At 44.5% G+C, this 22,500-nt stretch overlaps 1 protein-coding gene across 1 annotated transcript in view; it reads left to right on the forward strand.

Moving 5' to 3' along the window:
* LOC139382860 (protocadherin Fat 3-like) overlaps positions 1-22,500 on the forward strand; it is a 264,053-nt gene that overhangs the window by 76,533 nt on the left and 165,020 nt on the right. Inside the window, exon 3 of the mRNA XM_071127101.1 lies at positions 4,074-4,391. Within this exon, the coding sequence (XP_070983202.1) occupies positions 4,074-4,391 (318 nt within the window). The remainder of the gene's footprint in view (positions 1-4,073; positions 4,392-22,500) is intronic.

Here is a 22,500-nt window from a genome sequence, read left to right on the forward strand (position 1 = left end):
AGATCCTACATGGTCCATTATGTTAAAATAATTTACCAATTTCTTATTGGGCTCATTTCTGGAGGTATAAATTATATTTATAATTTTATTTGAATTCATTCAAAAGTCACCAGAACTGATCTTCTCAGTCCTTCTACATGAAAATGATCTAGGGGACCCGAACCCCCTAAGGAAGGGGACTGAAATTTGTCAACCTCGCAGTTTAATACATGTATGAAATTATCTCGGGGAGGACCCCGGACCCCATAAGGAAGGGGACTGAAATTGGTCAACCTCGCAGTTTAATACATGTATGAAATGATCTCGGGGACCCCGGACCCCGTAAGGAAGGGGACTGAAATTGGTCAACCTCGCAGTTTAATACATGTATGAAATTATCCTCTTTCCCTAAAAGCATGATGGTCATGACTTTCTTAGATAAAAGGGGAGGTTAACTTGGCCCCACCCAAGTGATCTGAGAGTAATGGGATTCGTTTTGCCTTAACCCCTGGGTATGTGTGTGTGTTGATGCTGTCAGAGGGACTCCAGCTATGACTTATCTAGGTCAGCAGTCAAAAACAGAAACAAGAAAAAATATTTCTCTATCTCTCTCTCTCACTTTTTCTCTTTCTCTTTCTGTCTCTATCTCTCTTTCTCTCCCTCTCTTTCTTTCTTTCTCACTCTTTATCTTGCTTTTTCTCTCCCTCTCTTTCTCTAGCTCTTTCTCTAGCTCTCTCTCTACCTCTCTCTCTCTCTCTTAACCAACAGTGCAGTTCAAGAAGAGTTAAGAAAATCTTTACCAAATAAACAAAAGTAAAAAATAGCAAAAAGTAACACAATAACATAACAGTAACGAGGCTTTATACAAGGGGATACCCGTTAGTGAGTCAGTGTGCAGGGGTACAGGTAAAATGTCATTTGTACATGTAGGTAGGGGTGAGGTGACTATGCGTAGATAATAAACAGTGAGTAGCAGCAGTGTACAATGTAATAGTCCGGTGGCCATTTCATTAATTGTTCAGCAGTCTTATGCCTTGGGGGTAGAAGCTGTTAAGGAGCCTTTTGGTCCTAGACATGGCGCTCCGGTACCGCTTGCCGTGCGGTAGCAGAGAAAACAGTCTATGACTTGGGTGACTGGAGTCTCTGACAATTTTATGGGCTTACCTCTGACACCGCCTATTATATAGGTCCTGGATTGCAGGAAGTTTGTCCTCAGTGATGTACTGGGCCATATGCACTACCCTCTGTAGCGTCTTACGGTCAAATGCCGAGCAGTTGCCATACCAGGCGGCGATGGGGCAGCTGTAGATCTTTTTGAGGATCTGGGGACCCATGCCAAATCTTTTCACCATGATAGATCGTTGGTGATGTGGACACCAAGGAACTTGAAACTCTCAACCCGCTCCACTACAGCCCCGTTGATATTAATGCGTAGCCTGTTCAGTCGGCCACGATCAGCTCCTGCTCACATTGAGGGAAAGTTTGTTGTCCTGTCACCACACTGCCAGTTCTCTGACCTCCTCTCTATAGGCTGTCTCATCATTGTTGGTGATCAGGCCTGCCACTGTTGTGTCGTCAGCAAACTTAATGATGGTGTTGGAGTCGTGATTGGCCACGAAGTTGTGGGTGAACAGGGAGTACAGGACAGGACTAAGTACACACCCCTGAGGGGCACCAGTGTTGAGGATTAGCGTGGCATATGTGTTTTTGCCTACCCTTACCACCTGAGGGCAGCCCATCGGGAAGTCCAGGATCCAGTTGCAGAGGGAGGTGTTTAGTACCATGGTCCTTAGCTCAGTGATGAGCTTTGTGGGCACTATGGTGTTGAACGCTGAGCTGTAGTCAGAACAGCATTCTCACATAGGTGTTCCTTTTGTCCAGGTGGGAAAGGGCAGTGTGGAGTGCGATTGAGATTGCGTCATCTGTGGATCTATTGGAGCGGTATGCGAATTGGAATGGATCTAGGGTGTCTGGGAGGATGCTGTTGATGTGAGCCATGACCATTCTTTCAAAGCTCTTCATGGCTACTGACGTGAGTGCTACGGGGTGGTACTCATTTAGACAAGTTACCTTCGCTTCTTTGGGCACAGGGACTATGGTGGTCTGCTTGAAACATGCAGGTATTACAGACTCAGTCAGGGAAAGATTGAAAATGTCAGTGAAGACACTTGCCAGTCAGTCCGCGCATGCTTTGAGTACACGTCCTGGTAATCCATCTGGCCCCGCGGCTTTGTGAATGTTGACCTGTTTAAAGGTCTTGCTCACATTGGCTACCGAGAGCGTTATCACACAGTCATCCAGAACAGCTGGTGCTCTCATGCATGCTTCAGTGTTGCTTGCCTCGAAGCGAGCACAAAAGGCATTTAGCTCGTCTGGTAGGCTCACGTCACTGGGCAGCTCGCGTCTGGGTTTCCCTTTTAGTCTGTAATAGTTTTCAAGCCCTGCCTCATCCTACGAGTGTCAGAGCCGGTGTAGTAGGATTCAATCTTAATCCTGTATTGACGCTTTGCTTGTTTGTTGGTTCGTCTGAGGGCATAGCGGGATTTCTTATAGGCGTCCGGATTAGTGTCCTGCTCCTTGAAAGCTGCAGCTGTAGCCTTTAGCTCGATGCGGATGTTGCTTGTAATCCATGGCTTCTGGTTGGGATTTGTACGTATGATCACTGTAGGAACGAAGTCATCGATGCACTTATTGATGATGCCGATGACTGAGGTGGTATACTCCTCAATACCATTAGATTAATCCTGGAACATATTCCAGTCTGTGCTAGCAAAACAGTCCTGTAGCATGTGCGCGTGTCTGTGTGTGTGTGTGTCTGTGTGTGTGTGTCTGTGTGTCTGTGTGTGTGTGTGTGTGTGTGTGTGTTCCGTTAGAGTTCTTGTGGTTCTTAAAACAGTTGTCACATAACACAGCATCCAGAACCGTGCCATAGACTCTCCATATTGGACACAGTACACACTAATAGGTCTCATCATGTTAGGGTGTGTCTTACAATCTCAAGTATGCCTGAAAGCTTAACTAACTACACTCATCGTAAATATCGCTCAAGTCACTCTGTTGTAATGCACAAGATCTAATGGAGGAGCAGAGAGTTCCAAGCTAACATGCTAATGATGTGTTGTGCAGTGGAGTGGCATTCATTCTAAATCGGAGTGTAGCGCTAATGTTCTGTGTGGGCTAGTCAGCATCACTTATGTCACAGCCAGGGTTTGAATATGGATGTTTGTTTACTGAAGGGAAAAATCGCCCACTTAGAGAGCAGCCAAGTTAATGTGTAAGTCTGTTGGTTAATGAACACACATCCACGACACGCTATGTACAGACACACGCACACGCACACACACACACACCCACACACACACACACGCACACGCACACGCACACACACACACACCCACACACACACGCACACGCACACGCACACCCACACACACGCACACGCACACACACACACACACACACACACACACACACACACACACACACACTCTCAACAGAGTGATTAAGGGCTAGTGCAGAGATCACATCAGTTTTGGTTAAATAAATCACTCTATCCCTGGGCTGTAGAAATGGATCATATGTTAAACACATTGAGTCTGGTCTTGATACACACAGAGCTGTTGGAGATTGACCAGAACATTGGCTTAGCTTTTGTTTGGGCTTTTACTATGTGATAGGCACTTAACAGTGTACGTATATAAAACAATGTGGTCTTAGGAGGTCCAATATGGGAACATTGACCACACATTTATGTGTTCACTTTAAATGGTTAACCACACCAGAGGATTGTCTGGTTTCTAATAAATATTTGGAGGTCGACCACACTTCTTTTAGTGGCTCTTTCTATGTGACTGTTGGCTTTATGCATTTGTATGTAATATATTACAGACATGAGATTGTGAGTTTAGCCTAACTAAAATCTTATTTTCTTTGTGCATTTATTAAGCATCTATTAAACATGCAAACAAGCTAATGGTCATCCACCAACCTCTGTCCGCCCCTATAGAAGTCCATATAAATGTTGACTAGATGTTGATACTGAATTTAAACGACCTAGATCTAAATTTGATCTATCCCTCTCTCCACCCATCTAGGTGTCATCTATACCACAGACACTCTGGACCGTGAGACCAAGGACTCCTATTGGCTGACTGTGTATGCCACAGATCACGGGGTGGTGCCCCAGTTCGCCATCATGGAGGTGTACATCCAGGTAGAGGACGTCAACGACAACGCCCCCCTGACCTCTGACCCTGTCTACCACCCCATTGTCATGGAGAACTCCCCCAAGGACCTGTCCGTCATCCAGATCCAAGCCCAGGACCCAGATGCCACTGGGGGAGCAGAGAGACTGAGCTACAGGATAGCTAGTGGGAACCCACAGAACTTCTTCACCATCAATACCAGGACCGGTGAGTGGGGAGATGGTGTGTGTAGAATGTGGGGGGAGGGGAGATGGTGTGTGTAGAGTGTGGGGGAGGGGGGATGGTGTGTGTAGAGTGTGGGGGGAGGGGAGATGGTGTGTGTAGAGTGGGTGGGTGGGGGGGGTGGTGTGTGTAGAATGTGGGGGGAGGGGAGATGGTGTGTGTAGAGTGTGGGTGGACGGGAGATGGTGTGTGTAGAGTGGGTGGGAGGGGGAGATGGTGTGTGTAGAGTGGGTGGAGGGGGGATGGTGTGTGTAGAGTGGGTGGAGGGGGGAGATGGTGTGTTTAGAGTGGGTGGAGGGGAGATGGTGTGTGTAGAGTGTGGGGGAGGGGAGATGGTGTGTGTAGAGTGTGGGGAGAGGGGAGATGGTGTGTGTAGAGTGTGGGGGAGGGGAGATGGTGTGTGTAGAGTGTGGGGGGAGGGGGAGATGGTGTGTGTAGAGTGTGGGGGAGGGGAGATGGTGTGTGTAGAGTGTGGGGGGAGGGGGAGATGGTGTGTGTAGAGTGGGGGGGAGGAGGAGATTGTGTGTGTAGAGTGTGGGGGAGGGGAGATGGTGTGTGTAGAGTGTGGGGGGAGGGGGAGATGGTGTGTGTAGAGTGTGGGGGAGGGGAGATGGTGTGTGTAGAGTGTGGGGGAGTGGAGATGGTGTGTGTAGAGTGTGGGGGGAGGGGGAGATGGTGTGTGTAGAGTGGGGGGGAGGAGGAGATTGTGTGTGTAGAGTGTGGGGGGAGGGGATGGTTGTGTATTTGTGTGAGAGGACAGAGACTGAGTTACAAGATAGCTAGCTACAGTTGTTCTTCACCATCAATACCGCCATCAATGGTGATGGGTTTGTATGGAGTGTGTGGAGTAGTGTGTGAGGTGTGTCTGTCTGGTTAGTGAGTGTGTGTGTGTGTGTGTGTGTGTGTGTGTGTGTGTGTGTGTGTGTGTGTGTGTGTGTGTGTGTGTGTGTGTGTGTGTGTGTGTGTGTGTGTGTGTGTGTGTGTGTGTGTGTGTAAGTGTGTGTAAGTGTGGCTGTCTTTCTGGCTGTTTGGGTGTCTCATCTGGTTAAATAGGGTTCTGCTGATGTTGGCTGGCCCTGCAGGACATGTCCTTGGCTGGGGGAAGGTGTATCCTTGAAGCGTGTGTGTGTGTGTGTGTGTGTGTGTGTTTTCTCCCATCTGGCGGGAGGGGGTTGGGGTATGGGGGAGAAGCGCATTTTGGCTCTGCTTCAATTTTAATTAAAGGTTTTAATTTGTAAATATGTGTCTATCGAATTCTTTGTGTGAATATGAATGTGTGTCAGCCTTTGTGTGTCTGTGTTTCTGATTGCTGATCAGACGTCTGTCTGTCTGTCTGTCTGTGTGTGTCTGTCTGTCTGTCTGTCTGTTTTATGTTGCTAAGAGTAGTCCTGGTAAACAGCATATTCACACACAAAGCTGTTCATATGTGTGTGTGTGTGTGTGTGTGTGTGTGTGTGTGTGTGTGTGTGTGTGTGTGTGTGTGTGTGTGTGTGTGTGTGTGTGTGTGTGTGTGTGTGTGTGTGTGTGTGTGTGTGTGTGTGTGTGTGTGTGTGTGTGTGTGTGTTTCAGGGTTTCCGTTAGGAAAATGTGGTGCTGGACAACGTGACTGGGAAGATTTAAATTTACCCATTTGGGCATCCACCCGCGGTGCTCAGAATGACATCACATGTAGATTATGGTAATGCTGTTCATTTAGGGCTTAAATCCCGAAAACGGGATCGATATGACAACAGCCAGTGAAAGTGCAGGGCTCCAAATTCAAAACAACAGAAATCCCATAATTAAAATTCCTCAAACATACATGTATTTTATACCGTTTTAAAGGTAATCTTGTTGTTAATCCAACCACCGTGTCCGATTTCAAATAGGCCTTACGGCGAAAGCACCACAAACGATTATGTTAGGTCAGAGCCAAGTCACAGAAAAACACAGCCATTTTTCCAGCCAAATCAGAAATAGAGATAAAATGAATCACTAACCTTTGATGATCTTCATCAGATGGCACTCATAGGACTTCATGTTACACAATACATATGTGTTTTGTTCAATAAAGTTCATATTTAAATAAAAAAAATTCAGTATACATTGGCGCGTTATGTTCAGTAGTTCCAAAAACATCTGGTGATTTTGCAGAGAGCCACATCAATTCACAGAAATACTCATAATAGACATTGATAAAAGATACAACTAATATACATGGATCTTTAGATAAACTTCTCCTTAATGCAAGCGCTGTGTCAGATTTATAAAACACTTTACGTAAAAAGCACACCATGCAATAATCTGAGTATGGCGCTCAGAGCCCAAACCAGACATACAGATACCCGCCATGTTGTGTAGTCAACATTAGTCAGAAATAGCATTATAAATATTCACTTACCTTTGATAATCTTCATCAGAATGCACTCCCAGGAATCCCAGTTCCACAATAAATGTTTGTTTTGTTCGATAATGTCCATCATTTATGTCCAAGTAGCTACTTTTGTTAGCGCGTTTTGTAAACAAATCCAAAGTCATGAAGCGCGTTCACTAGTTGCAGACTAAATGTCAAAAAGTTCAGTTACAGTCCGTAGAAACATGTCAAACGATGTATAGAATCAATCTTTAGGACGTTTTTAACATAAATCTTCAATAATGTTCCAACCGGAGAATTCCCTTGTTTTCAGAAAAGCAATGGAATGAGAGCTACCTCTCACGTGAACGAGCGTCACAAGCCTGTGGCACTCTGCCAGACCACTGACTCAAAGAGCACTTATGAACCCCTCCTTTACAGTAGAAGCCTCAAACAAGACATCTAGTGGAAGCTTTAGGAAGTGCAACATGGCCAATATCCCACTGTATCTTCAATAGGGAATGAGTTGAAAAACGACCAACCTCAGACTTCCCACTTCCTGGTTGGATTTATTCTCAGGTTTTGCCTGCCATATGAGTTCTGTTATACTCACAGACATCATTCAAACAGTTTTAGAAACTTCAGTGTTTTCTATCCAAATATAATAATAATATGCATATATTAGCAACTGGGAATGAGGAGCAGGCCATTTACTCTGGGCACCTCTGGGCACCTTATTCATCCAAGCTACTCAATACTGCCCCCAGCCATAAGAAGTTAACAGAACATGTAGATTATGATAATGCTGTTAACAAAACATGTAGATTATGGTCATGCTGTTAACAGAACATATAGATTATAGTAATGCTGTTAACAAAACATGTAGATTATGGTAATGTTGTTAACAGAACATTTAGATTATGGTAATGCTGTTAACAGAACATGTAGATTATGGTAATGCTGTTAACAAAACATGTAGATTATGGTAATGCTGTTAACAGAACATTTAGATTATGGTAATGCTGTTAACAGAACATTTAGATTATGCTAATGCTGTTAACAGAACATTTAGATTATGGTAATGCTGTTAAAACCTGTTAAGTCTACCCCTTCCTTTTTCGAACATTCTGTTAAAAATCGCGCAACTTTTCAGCGTCCTGCTACTCATGCCAGGAATATAGTATATGCATATGATTAGTATGTGTGGATAGAAAACACTCTGAAGTTTCTAAAACTGGTTAAATCACGGCTGTGACTATAACAGATCGTGTTTCATCAAAAAAACGCAAGAAAAACTGCTCTCTGAAAGCTAAAAATAATTTCCATGCGTCACTTTCATGGGATGTTAAAAGGGCACAAAATTAATTATGGATCTGCATGCAATTCCTACAGATTCCACACGATGTCGCCATTGTCGTCATTTTCAAGGGACCTTTTTCTTGGTAAATCCAACTAACTGGATTCAATTTCTTCCGGTCTCCACCAGGATGTTTTGAATGTACACATTGGCAGCCATTGATTTGAAGACGAGGAGCTATTGAATATACATCGCCCTGTAATCATTTTGATAGATTATAAACGTTTACTAATACCTAAAGTTGGATTACAAAAGTATTTCGAAGTGTTTTGTGAAAGTTTATCGTCGACTTTTTTAATTTGAAAAAATGACGCAGCGTTTAAAAACGATGTTTTTTTCTGAATGACACAGCTTCCATAGAAAGCTATTTTGGGTATATATGGACCGATTTAAACGAAAAAAAGACCCAATAGTGATGTTTATGGGGCATATAGGAGTGCCAAGAAAGAAGCTCGTCAAAGGTAATGAATGTTTTATATTTTATTTCTGCGTTTTGTGAGGCGCCGGATAAGCAAAGTCTTTGTTTACGTCGCATTCAGGCATTTTGAGGTGTTGCATGCTATCAGATAATAGCTTCTCATGCTTTCACCAAAAAGCATTTTCAAAATCTGACTTGTTGGCTAGGTTCACAACGAGTGTAGCTTTATTTCAATACCCTGCATGTGCATTTTGATGAACGTTTGAGTTTTAACGAGTACATTTAGCATTTAGCGTAGCGCATTTGCATTTCCAGGTGTCTACTTGAGACATTTGCGTCTCAAGTAGGAGCAAGAAGTTAACAGAATATATAGATTATGGTAATGCTGTTAACATAACATTTAGATTATTTTAATGCTGTTAACAGAACATATAGATTATGGTAATGCTGTTAACAGAACATTTAGATTATGGTAATGATGTTAACAGAACATTTCAATTACGGTAATTATGTTAACAGACCATTTCAATTATGTTAATGCTGTTAACAGAACATTTAGATTGTGGTAATGATGTTTACAGAACATATAGATTATGGTAATGCTGTAAACAGAACATGTAGATTACGGTAATGCTGTTAACAGAACATTTAGATTATGGTAATGCTGTTAACAGAACATGCAACTCATGTAATGAAGCAGCCAATACAACTTTTCAAACAATTTTCAAACATTTGCAAAATGCAATTTATGGGAAAACACCATTCTAAACAGCTCACCAGGGAAAACACCATTCTAAACAGCGCACCAGCGAAAACACCATTCTAAACATCTCACCAGGGAAAACACCATTCTAAACAGCTCACCAGAGAAAACACCATTCTAAACAGCGCACCAGAGAAAACACCATTCTAAACAGCTCACCAGAGAAAACACCATTCTAAACAGCTCACCAGGGAAAACACCATTCTAAACAGCGCACCAGAGAAAACACCATTCTAAACATCTCACCAGGGAAAACACCATTCTAAACAGCTCACCAGAGAAAACACCATTCTAAACATCTCACCAGGGAAAACACCATTCTAAACAGCTCACCAGAGAAAACACCATTCTAAACAGCGCACCAGAGAAAACACCATTCTAAACAGCTCACCAGAGAAAACACCATTCTAAACAGCACACCAGAGAAAACACCATTCTAAACATCTCACCAGGGAAAACACCATTCTAAACAGCTCACCAGAGAAAACACCATTCTAAACAGCTCACCAGAGAAAACACCATTCTAAACAGCTCACCAGAGAAAACACCATTCTAAACAGCACACCAGAGAAAACACCATTCTAAACAGCTCACCAGAGAAAACACCATTCTAAACAGCTCACCAGAGAAAACACCATTCTAAACAGCTCACCAGAGAAAACACCATTCTAAACAGCACACCAGAGAAAACACCATTCTAAACAGCTCACCAGGGAAAACACCATTCTAAACAGCTCACCAGAGAAAACACCATTCTAAACAGCTCACCAGGGAAAACACCATTCTAAACAGCTCACCAGCGAAAACACCATTCTAAACAGCTCACCAGAGAAAACACCATTCTAAACAGCTCACCAGAGAAAACACAATTCTAAACAGCACACCAGAGAAAACACCATTCTAAACAGCTCACCAGAGAAAACACCATTCTAAACAGCTCACCAGAGAAAACACCATTCTAAACAGCTCACCAGGGAAAACACCAGTGTTGTAGGTCTTGTCTCGGTGTTGGATACATTTGTATTCGGTTTTGACTTGGCCTCGGCCAGTGAGGACTCAACATTATTTCCAGAGACCAGCCGTTTCCACCAGAGTAAAAAACTCTTCCATTCAATCAGTGCATGAAACCACTTCGCCAGGCCGAATATTCTTGAAACATGAATACAGTATCTTAGCAGCCTTTACATCTACTATAGACATGTTAGAGCAGTGGAGAACAATTAAATGGATTTAGGCCTTCAGTGTGTGACAGGATTGTGATGCTGAAAGGACAGCAATTGTAATACCAGTACACTCATGTAGGAGAGGTCACTTTCTGTAGAACACAAAGGGCCAGTAGTGGAGGCTATACGCAGGTATAAACCATATATCTACTTTTTCTTCAGTGGGCATTGCTTATACTCACTTCGTAATCCCTACTGTTGCATAACAAATTAGTGTAGTGGAGGTATTCGATTGATCAATTATATAGTACAATAGAGAAATCATGCACAAGTAGCCTACACAATTGCAAAGTACCTGAAATATGTTGATATGCACGCTGTGCACAGCCTAGTTTCAGAGGAATATCATCGGCAGGCAGCAAGAGTGCAGCTCTGAACTGGTTTTAACATGGAGCAGATCACAGAAGAATGACATCGGTAGCCAGTAGGGATGGAAAGACGTTTCAATTTACAATATCTACCATTAAATGCTAACTAAGGCAACAATGGGTATGCAAACCAGGTATTGAAAAGGTTTCAAATCAAATCAAATGTCTTGGTCACATACACATGGCTAACAGATGTTATTGAGAGTATAGCGAAATGCTTGTGCTTCTAGTTCCAACAGTGCAGAAATATCTAACAAGTAATCTAACAATTCCACAACAAATACCTAATACACACACATCTAAGTAAAGGAATGGAATAATAATATATAAATATAAATATATGGATGAGCAATGACAGAGCGGCATAGGCAAGATGTAATAGATGGTATACATTACTGTATATGTAAACATTAAAGTGGCATTATTAAAGTGACTAGTGATCAATTTATTAAAGCCTCTCTGTGTTAGTGATGACTGTCTAACAGTCTGATGGCCTTGAGATAGAAGCTGTTTTCAGTCTCTCGGTCCCCGCTTTGCACCAGTACTGACCTCGCCTTCTGGATGATAGCAGTGTGAAAAGGCAGTGGCTCAGGTGGTTGTTGTCCTTGATGATCTTTATGGCCTTCCTGTGACATCAGGTGGTGTAGGTGTCCTGGAGGGCAGGTAGTTTGTCGCCGGTGATGTGTTGTACAGACCTCACTACCCTCTGGAGAGCCTTACGGTTGAGGGCGGTGCAGTTGCTGTACCAGGCGGTGATACAGCCCTACATGATGCTGTCAATTGTTCATCTGTAAAAGTTTGGGTGGGTTTTAGGTGACAAGACAAATTTTTTCAGCCTCCTGAGGTTGAAGAGGCGCTGTTGCGCCTTCTTCACCACACTGTTTGTGTGGTTGGACCATTTCAGTTTGTCTGTGATGTGTACGCCGAGGAACTTAAAACGTTCCACCTTCTCCACTGTGGTCCCATCGATGTGGATAGGGGGGTGCTCCCTCTGCTGTTTCCTGAAGTCCACGATCATCTCCTTAGTTTTGTTGACGTTGAGTGTGAGGTTATTTTCCTGACACCACACTCCGAGGGCCCTCACCTCCTCCCTGTAGGCCGTCTCGTCGTTGTTGGTAATCAAGCCTACCACTGTTGTCTCGTCTGCAAACTTGATGATTGAGTTGGAGTCGTGTGGCCACACAGTCATGGGTGAACAGGGAGTACAGGAGGGGACTGAGCATGCACCCTTGTGGGGCCCCAGTGTGGAGGATCAGCGAAGTGGTGATGGTGGTGATTTGCCAAAATTACAATCATGGTCTTAAATTGGATTTGGGTCTATGACCCCTTGTCCCCCCCTGGTATCGGTCTTGACTCGGTCTCGCCCCCCTCTGGTCTCGGTCTTGACTCGGTCTCGCCCCCTCTGGTCTCTGTCTTGACTCTGTCTCGTCCCCTCTGGTCTCGGTCTTGACTCGGTCTCGCCCCCCTCTGGTCTCGGTCTTGACTCGGTCTCGCCCCCTCTGGTCTCTGTCTTGACTCGGTCTCGCCCCCCTCTGGTCTCGGTCTTGACTCGGTCTCGCCCCCTCTGGTCTCGGTCTTGACTCGGTCTCGGCCCCCCTCTGGTCTCGGTCTTGACTCGGTCTCGGCCCCCCTCTGGTCTCTGTCTTGACTCTGTCTCGGCCCCCCTCTGGTCTTGGTCTTGACTCGGTCTCACCCCCCCTCTGGTCTCGGTCTTGACTCGGTCTCGCCCCCTCTGGTCTCGGTCTTGACTCGGTCTCGGCCCCCCTCTGGTCTCGGTCTTGACTCAGTCTCACCCCCAATCTTGTCTTGGTATTGACTCGGACTCAATTTGCTCCGGTCTTGGTCTTGAATCGGTCTCGCTTTAGGTGGTGTCGAACACAACACTGGTAACACCATTCTCAACAGCCCACCTGATGTGAGCAGTTCCACATGTGACAGAGATTCAAATCTCTGAGACTTAGAAAGAGGGGAAATCTAAACATGAAACTTCTAGGATGGGTTGCTAATATGACTAGGATTGTGCCTTTGGCTTCTGAACAACAAGGAAAGTTGATATGAAAACCAATAGAACAGGAGATAAATGCTGGTTTCAATTGCATATGAGGAAGTCTTTATAAAATAATGACCTCTATATTTCAATGGTATGATTTTGCCTAGGCTACTTTGAAGCAAGACATGCCTAATAATATGAAGTAAAATGTTCAGGTTTAAAAACATTAAGTATCAGTTTTCAAAATACATACTGCTCTCAGCTCACCTTACAACGTGCTGTGTGACACGCCTATGCTGCACATCAATGGCGAATGGGAGGCGTGCTTCAAAATAATAGCTCTTTTTAGCACAAACCGTGGTGTGTGTGTGTGTGTCGGAGCATCAGACTGATAAGATGTGTGTAGCCAAGAGGCAGCAGATCCCAATTTAGAGCCCTGGCAGGATGAAACACAGCCTCAGAGAAACGGCAGCAGAACATCTGAGAACCAGGAACATCCACTTGGACACACACACACACACACGCACACACGCACACACACACGCACACACACACGCGCACGCACACACACACACACACACACGCATGCTAAAGAGATGCGGAGGCGAGTGGAGAGAGATGATGAAGAGAAAGTGAGTGGGTGTTTGAGAAGGAAAAGATAGAAAGGGATGGAGAGAGAGACTGAAAATATTAATCACACACATTCTACTTGTCAGCGGTGACAGCTAATTGGAGCCAGCTATATTTATCTTTAGTTTAGGGAAGAATCCCTGACCCTAAACACACCCTCTCTTCTGACCCTAACCCCACCCTCTCTTCTGACCCTAACCACACCCTCTCTTCTGACCCTAACCACACCCTCTCTTCTGACCCTAACCACACCTTCTCTTCTGACCATAACCACACCCTCTCTTCTGAGCCTAACCCCACCCTCTCTTCTGACCCTAACCAAACCCTCTCTTCTGACCCTAACCACACCCTCTCTTCTGACCCTAACCCACCCCTCTCCCTCCCTTTCCGTCTCCCTCTCAATGCATGCCTGCCTCCCTCCCTCCCACTTTCTCTTTCCCTCCCACTCCTTGTCTCTCTTTCAAAAAAAGACAGATAGAATAGAATACAGAAAGAATAAGAGATAAAAGTAACAAGTAATTAAAGAGCAGCAATAAAATAACAATAGCGAGACTATACAGTCTAAGACTAGGGTGGCTGGAGGGCCTTCTTCTGACACCGCCTGGTATAGAGGTCCTGGATGACAGGAAGCTTGGCCCCAGTGATGTACCGGGCCGTATGCACTACCCACAGTGCCTTGTGGTCGGTGTCCGAGCAGTTGCCATACCAGGCAGTAATGCAACCAGTCAGGATGATTTCGATGGTGCGGCTGTAGAACCTTTTGAGGATCTGAGGACCTATGCCAATTTTTTTCAGTCTCCTGAGGGGGAATAGGTTTTGTTGTGCCCTCTTCACGACTGTCTTTGGTGTGCTTGGCTTTATTGTGCTTGTTGTGCTTGTTAGTTTGTTGGTGATGTGGACACCAAGGAACTTGAAATTTTCGACCCGCTCCACTGCAACCCCGTCGATGAGAATGGTGGTGTGTTCGGTACTCTTTTTCCTGTGGTCCACAATCATCTCCGTTGTCTTGATCACATTGAGTGAGAGGTTGTTGTCCTGTCACCTCGGCCAGGTTTCTGACCTCCTCTCTATAGGCTGTCTCGTCGTTGTCGGGGATCATCATTTGTTGTGTCATCAACAAATGTAATGATGGTGTTGGAGTCATGCCTGGACGTGCAGTCATGAGTGAACAGGGAGTACAGGAGGGGACTGAGCACGCACTTTGTTTATTGATGAGCTTTGAGGGAACTATGGTGTTGAAGTCAATGAATAGCATTCTGACATAGGTGTTCCGTTTGTCCAGGTGGGAAAGGGCAGTGTGGAGTGCAATAGAGATGGCATCATCTGTGGATCTGTTGGGGTGGTATGCAAATTGGAGTGGGTCTAGGGTTTGTGGGATGATGGTGTTGATGTGAGCCATGACCAGCCTTTCAAAGCACTTCATGGCTACAGACGTGAGTGCTACGGGTCGGTAGTCATTTAGGCAGGTTACCTTAGTGTTCCTGGGCACAGGGACTATGGTGGTCTGCTTAAAACATGTTGGTATTACAGACTCGGACATGGAGAGGTTGAAAATATCAGTGAAGACACTTGCCAGTTGGTCAGCTCATGCTCGCAGTACACGTTCTGGTAATCTGTCTGGCCCTGCAGCCTTGTGAATGTTGACCTGTTTAAAGGTCTTACTCACATCGGCTGCGGAGAGCATGATCACATAGGCTCCCGAAACAGTTGGTGCTCTCATGCATGATTTACTGTCAGGGCCCAGGTCTGACAGAATCTGTGCATAAGATCTAGGTGCTGCTGTAGGCCCTCCTTGGTTGGTGACAGAAGCACCAGATCATCAGCAAACAGCAGACATTTGACTTCGGATTCTAGTAGGGTGAGGCCGGGTGCTGCAGACGGGTGCCGCGCCAATTCGTTAATATATATGTTGAAGAGGGTGGGGCTTAAGATGCATCCCTGTCTCACCCCACGACCCTGTGTGAAGAAGTTTGTGTTTTTGCCAATTTTAACCGCACACTTGTTGTTTGTGTACATGGATTTTATAATGTCGTATGATTTACCCCCAACACCACTTCCCATCAGTTTGTATAGCAGACCCTCAGGCCAAATTGAGTCGAAGGCTTTTTTGAAATCGACAAAGCATGAGAAGACTTTGCCTTTGTTTTGGTTTGTTTGGTTGTCAATTAGGGTGTGAAGGGTGAATACATGGTCTGTTGTACGGTCATTTGGTAAAAAGCCAATTTGACATTTGCTCAGTCCATTGTTTTCATTGAGGAAATGTACGAGTCTGCTGTTAATGATAATGCAGAGGATTTTCCCAAGGTTACTGTTGACGCATATTATTGGGGTCAAATTTGTCTCCACTTTTGTGGATTGGGGTGATCAGTCCTTGGTTCAAAATATTGGGGAAGATGCCAGAGCTAAGGATGATGTTAAAGAGTTTTAGTATAGCCAATTGGAATTTGTTGTCTGTATATTTGATCATTTCATTGAGGATACCATCAACACCACAGGCCTTTTTGGGTTGGAGGGTTTTTATTTTGTCCTTTGTCATTCAATGTAATTGGAGAATCCAGTGGGTTCTGGTAGTCCTTAATAGTTGGTTCTAAGATCTGTATTTGATCATGTATGTGTTTTTGCTCTTTGTTCTTTGTTGTAGAGCCAAAAACATTGGAGAAATGGTTTACCCATACATCTCCATTTTGGATAGATAATTCTTTGTGTTGTTGTTTGTTTAGTGTTCTCCAATTTTCCCAGAAGTTGTTAGAGTCTATGGATTCTTCAATTACATTGAGCTGATTTCTGACATGCTGTTCCTTCTTTTTCCGTAGTGTATTTCTGTATTGTTTTAGTGATTCACCATAGTGAAGGCGTAGACTCAGGTTTTCCGGGTCACTATGTTTTTGGTTGGACAGGTTTCTCAATTTCTTTCTTAGATTTTTGCATTCTTCATCAAACCATTTGTCATTGTTGTTCATTTTCTTCGGTTTTCTATTTGAGATTTTTAGATTTGATAGGGAAGCTGAGAGGTCAAATATACTGTTAAGATTTTCTACTGCCAAGTTTACACCTTCACTATTACAGTGGAACGTTTTACCCAGGAAATTGTCTAAAAGGGATTGAATTTGTTGTTGCGTAATTGTTTTTTGGTAGGTTTCCAAACTGTGGTCTGATAGGGGTGTCAGTGGGCTGACTGTGAACGCTCTGAGAGACTCTGGGTTGAGGTCAGTGATAAAGTAGTCTACAGTACTACTGCCAAGAGATGAGCTATATGTGTACCTACCATAGGAGTCCCCTCGAAGCCTACAATTGACTGTACATACCCAGCGTGCGACAGAGCTGCAGGAGTTGTGACCGGTTTTTGTTGGTTATGTTGTCATAGTTGTGCCTAGGGGGGCATATGTGGGAGGGAATGCTGTCACCTCCAGGCAGGTGTTTGTCCCCCTGTGTGCTGAGGGTGTCAGGTTCTTGTCCGGTTCTGGCATTTAGGTCACCACAGACTAGCACATGTCCCTGGGCCTGGAAATTATTGATTTCCCACTCCAGGATGGAGAAGCTGTCTTCATTAAAGTATGGGGATTCTAGTGGGAGGATATAGGTAGCACACAGGAGGACATTTTTCTCTCTCTCGCTCTCTCTCTCTCTCCCTCCCTCCCTCCCTCCCTCCCTCCCTCCCTCCCTCCCTCTCTCTCTCTCTCTCTCTCTTCACCTTCCGCTAGGTGATGTGTGTTGAATATTTGATTTTCCATTATGAAACATTGATGATGGAATCTACAGTTCACCCATAGCCATCCATCCAGAGTCATTCTCCCAGATTTACCGTGTGGAACCGAGACACTTTCAGTAGCTTTCTGTATCCCTGAAAATACACACACACACACACACACACACACACACACACACACACACATTAACATTACCTTAATCCACTCTGCTCACTTAACATGTGTTTACTACCCACAAGATTACCTCCAGAATGTAAGATCAGCAGATTATTAGCTGTTGTTGCTAGCTTGATGTGAAGAGCATGATGCTAGAAGCTAACATAAATCTGAATGCTGACTTGCACCCTTTCTTCTACATTGGTCGCTACCACAATGCTATATTTAGCGTTTAAACTAATCCATAACTAGTATAGTATATGATGAAACACAATACATAGTGCTAAGCTATAATTTAGCTAGCCCTTTTGTTCATTTTTAGGTAATGCAACACCAGGAGATGATGCTAGCTAGGCTAAACTTAGCATGGCAGTTCACTACTGAAGGTGACCTTGGTGTTATCACTGTATCCACCCACAATGCATTGGTGGTAATATATACTGTATAATTGCATTGGAATATCTGGAGCATTCATTAGCTATTCTATCATGTCTCATCAGACAAGGAGTATCTAGTTTTGGAAATGTATGTGTGTGTGTTATAAATCAGTTACTAGGTTAAGAAGAGAGCAGGAGAGGACTCAGATATTGAGCTTTTGTTCACACACACGTACACACACACACACACACACACACGCACACACACGCACACACGCGCACACACGCACACACACGCACATGCACGCACGCACGTACACACACACACACACACACACACACACACACACACACACACACACACACACACACACACACAGGCCAGAAGTAACAACTCATCCGGAGGTTGAATCAGCAGCAAGTCCCTCCCAGCCATCGCCTCATGAAAGAGAGACAATGTGCTGGCTGTGGGCAGCTAGTTGTAACGCCTGTCTATAACTACCCCTTTAGACCAACCAATATGCCAATATTCCACGCGTGCATATATCAAATCAAATCAAATCACATTGTATTGGCCAAGTACGCATATTTAGCAGATGTTATTGCTAGTGTAGCGAAATGCTTGTGTTCCAAGCTCCAACAGTGTAGTAATATCTAATAATTCACAACAAATCTAAAAGTAAAAGAATGGAATTAAGAAATATATCAATATTAGGACTAGCAATGTCGGAGTGGCATTGAGTAAAATACAGTAGAATAGAATACAGTATATTTCATATGAAACGAGTAAAGCCGTATGTAAACATGATTAAAGTGACCCGTGATTCGATGTCTGTATATAGGGCTGCAGCCTCTAAGGTGCAGGGTTAAGTAACCCTGTGTTGTTTTCTACCTTCACCACCTGGGAGTGCCCCGTCAGGAAGTCCAGGACCCAGTTGCACAAGGTAGGTTGAGACCCAGGGCCCTGAGCTTGATGATGAGCTTGGACAGTACTATGGTGTTAAATGCTGAGCTGTAGTCAATTAACAGCATTCTTAAACAGGTATTCCTCTTGTCCAGATGGGATCGGGCAGAGTGCAATCTGTGGATCTATTGGGGCGTTATGTAAATTGAAGTGCGTCTAGGGTGTCAGGTAAGGTAGAAGTGATATGATCTTTAACTAACCTCTCAAAGCACTTCATGATGACAGAACGGGGTGATAGTCATTTAGTTCAGTTACAAGAACAATGGTGGACATCTTGTAGCAAGTGGGTACATCAGACGGGAATAGGAAGAGAGTGAATATGTCCGTAAACACTCCAGCCAGCTGGTCTGCACATGCTCTGAGGACGCGGCTAGGGATGATACCTACCTTGCGAGGGTTAGCACACTTAAACGTCTTACTCACGTCGGCCACGGAGAACGAGAGCCCCCAGTCCTTGGGAGCGGGCCGCGTCGGTGGTACCGTGTTATCCTCAAAGTGGGCGAAGAAGGTGTTTAGCTTGTCCGGGAGCAAGATGTCGGTGTCCGTGATGCAGCTGGTTTTCCCTTTATAGTCCGAGATTGACTATAGATTCAGCCACATACGTCTGGTGTCTGAGCCGTTGAATTGTGACTCCACTTTGTCTCTGACGTTTTGCCTGTTTGATTGCCTTACGGAGGGAATAACTACATTGTTTGTAGTTGACCATATTCCCAGTCACCTTGCCATATTTAAATGCGGTGGTTCGCACTTTCTGTTTTGCGCAAATGCTGCCGTCTATCCACAATTTCTGGTTTGGAGAGGTTTAATAGTCACAGTGGGAACAACCTTTCCCATAAACTTCCTGATGAACTCAGTCATAGTGTCTGTGTATGTGTGTGTGTGTGTAACCATTATTTAACTAGGCAAGTCAGGGGTTGGTCCCATGTTTCATGAGCTGAAATAAAAGATCCCAAACATTTTCCATATGCATAAATATATTATTTCGCTCAAATGTACACAAATTTGTTTACATCCCTGTTAGTGAGCATTTATCCTTTGCCAACTAATCCATTCACCTGACTGGTGTGGCATGTCAAGAAGCTGATTAAACAGCATGATCATTACACAGGTGCACCTTGTGCTGGGGACAATAAAAGGTAGGTCACTCTAAAATGTGCAGTTTTGTCACACAACACAATGCCACAGATATCTCAAGTTTTGAGGGAGCGTGCAATTGACATGTTGACTGCAGGAATGTCCACCAGAGCTATTGCCAGATAATTTAATGTTTATTTCTCTACCATAAGCCACCTCCAATGTCGTTTTAGAGAATTTGCCAGTACGTCCAGCCGGCTTCACAGCCGTAGACCACATGTAACCACGCCAGCCCAGGACCTCCACATCCAGCTTCTTCACCTGCGAGATCGTCTGAGACCAGCCACCCGGACAACTGATGAAACTGTGGTTTTGCACAACCGAATAATTTCTGCACAAACTGTCAGAAATTGTCTCAGGGAAGCTCATCTGCGTGCTCGTCATCCTCACCAGGGTCTTGACCAGACTGCAGATCAGCATCGTAATAGACTTCAATGGGCAAATGCTCACGTTTGATGGCCACTGGCATGCTGGAGAAGTGTGCTCTTCACGGGTGAATCCAGGTTTGAACTGTACCGGTCATTTGGCAGACAGTGTGTATGGCGTTGTGTGGGCGAGTGGTTTCCTCATGTCGTTGTGAACAGAGTGCTCCATGGTGGCGGTGGAGTTATGGTATGGACAGGCATTAGCTACGGACAACAAACACAGTTAAATTTTATTCATGGCAATTTGAATGTGCAGAGATACCGTGACGAGATCCTGAGGCCCATTGTTGTGCCATTCACCCCCCCCCCCCTCTCCCCATCACCTCATGTTTCAGAATGATAATGCGCTGCCCACTGTTGCAAGGATCTGTACACATTTCCTGGAAGCTGAAAATGTCCCAGTTCTTCCATGGCCTGCATACTCACCAGGCATATCACCCATTGAGCATGTTTGGGATGCTCTGGATCGACGTGTACGACAGCGACTTCCAGTTTCCACCAATATCCAGTAACTTCACACAACCATTGAAGAGGTGTGGGACAACATTCCACAGGCCACAATCAACAGTCTGATCAACTCTATGTGAAGGAAATGTGTCGCCCTGCATGAGGCAAATGGTGGTCACACCAGATACTGACTGGTTTTACAATCCACAACCCTAATTTATTTTTTATTAAGGTATCTGTGACCAACAGATGCATATCTGTATTCCCAGTCATGTGAAGTCCATAGATTAGGGCCTAATGAATTTATTTCAATTGACTGATAACTCAGTAAAATCTTTGAAATTGTTGCATGTTCCGTATATATTTTTGTTCAGTGTATATGAGGGAGATCAATGAGTTGGGCTATAACCAATGTCAGTTAGTCAATAGGATCAGCTGTGTGGAAAAGCACCACTAGACATTTGGCCATGGCACTATGAGTGGATACTCTGCCTCCAGAACCTGTAGTGCTACAGTGGGGGGAAAAAAACTGTTTTTTCTGACAGAGCATTTTGTAACCACCTTTATGGAATCTCAGGGTGTGACAAGTGTCTTAACCCCTCTGCAACCTGGAGACAACGTAAGTACAACCTGTCATGTCCCTCACTTCTCACAGTGAGTAGGACTGTGTCTGTCATAGGGAGAGAGAGGTGGAGACAGGGGATACCAATTTAACACTATCAGCAAAAGGTCAACTCACTCAGAGAGAGAGAAAGAGGGTGAGGAGGGAGGGAGGGAGGGAGGGAGGGAGGGAGGGAGGGAGGGAGGGAGGGAGGGAGGGGTGGCTGTGGTGAAGAGGGAGAACAGATGGGTGAGAGAGAAAATGAGAACGATGGAGGGGGTAAGGGAAAGAAAGAGGATGTCAGGAATTGGGGAAGGAGACAGATAGCGGAGAGGAGAGAACATGACAGAGAGAGGAGACAGAGAAAGAGAGAGAGGGAAAGGAGGGAGAGAGATTGTGTGAGAGAGGGAGAAAGGGTAAACAGTATTGATATATTTAGTGTGCAGCGCTCGGGGCTTTGATAGCAGCTTGACATGCTTGTTACTGGGAGCTTTACTGTGTTTGAAGTATTATGCATAGAGCCACCCTGTGCCACTGCACTCACTGGCAGGTGAAACGGCTCAACTTAGCCCTGCTTATGCACACACACATACACACACAATGTGTGTTGTTCATTCACCCACGCACACATGCATGTGTTTATTATGAAGACACAATCACACAACGACTCACCCATGTGTATTGACCTGATTCACTCAGACCCTCTCACTCTCTTTTGTTCCCCCTCTCTCTGTCTCTGTCTCTCTCTCTCTCTCTCTCTCTCTCTCTCTCTCTCTCTCTCAATTCAATTCAATTTCAATTCAAGGGCTTTATTGGCATGGGAAACATGTGTTAACATTGCCAAAGCAAGTGAGGTAGACAACATACAAAGTGAATATATAAAGTGAAAAACAACAAAAATTAACAGTAAACATTACACATACAGAGGTTTCAAAACAGTAAAGACATTACAAATGTCATATTATATATATATATACAGTGTTTTAACAATGTACAAATGGTTAAAGGACACAAGATAAAATAAATAAGCATAAATATGGGTTGTATTTACAATGGTGTGTGTTCTTCACTGGTCGCCCTTTTCTCGTGGCAACAGGTCACAAATCTTGCTGCTGTGATGGCACACTGTGGAATTTCACCCAGTAGATATGGGAGTTTTTCAAATTTGGATTTGTTTTCGAATTCTTTGTGGATCTGTGTAA

This window comes from Oncorhynchus clarkii, chromosome 24, assembly GCF_045791955.1.
Source record: "Oncorhynchus clarkii lewisi isolate Uvic-CL-2024 chromosome 24, UVic_Ocla_1.0, whole genome shotgun sequence".
Classification (NCBI taxonomy): Eukaryota; Metazoa; Chordata; class Actinopteri; order Salmoniformes; family Salmonidae; genus Oncorhynchus; species Oncorhynchus clarkii.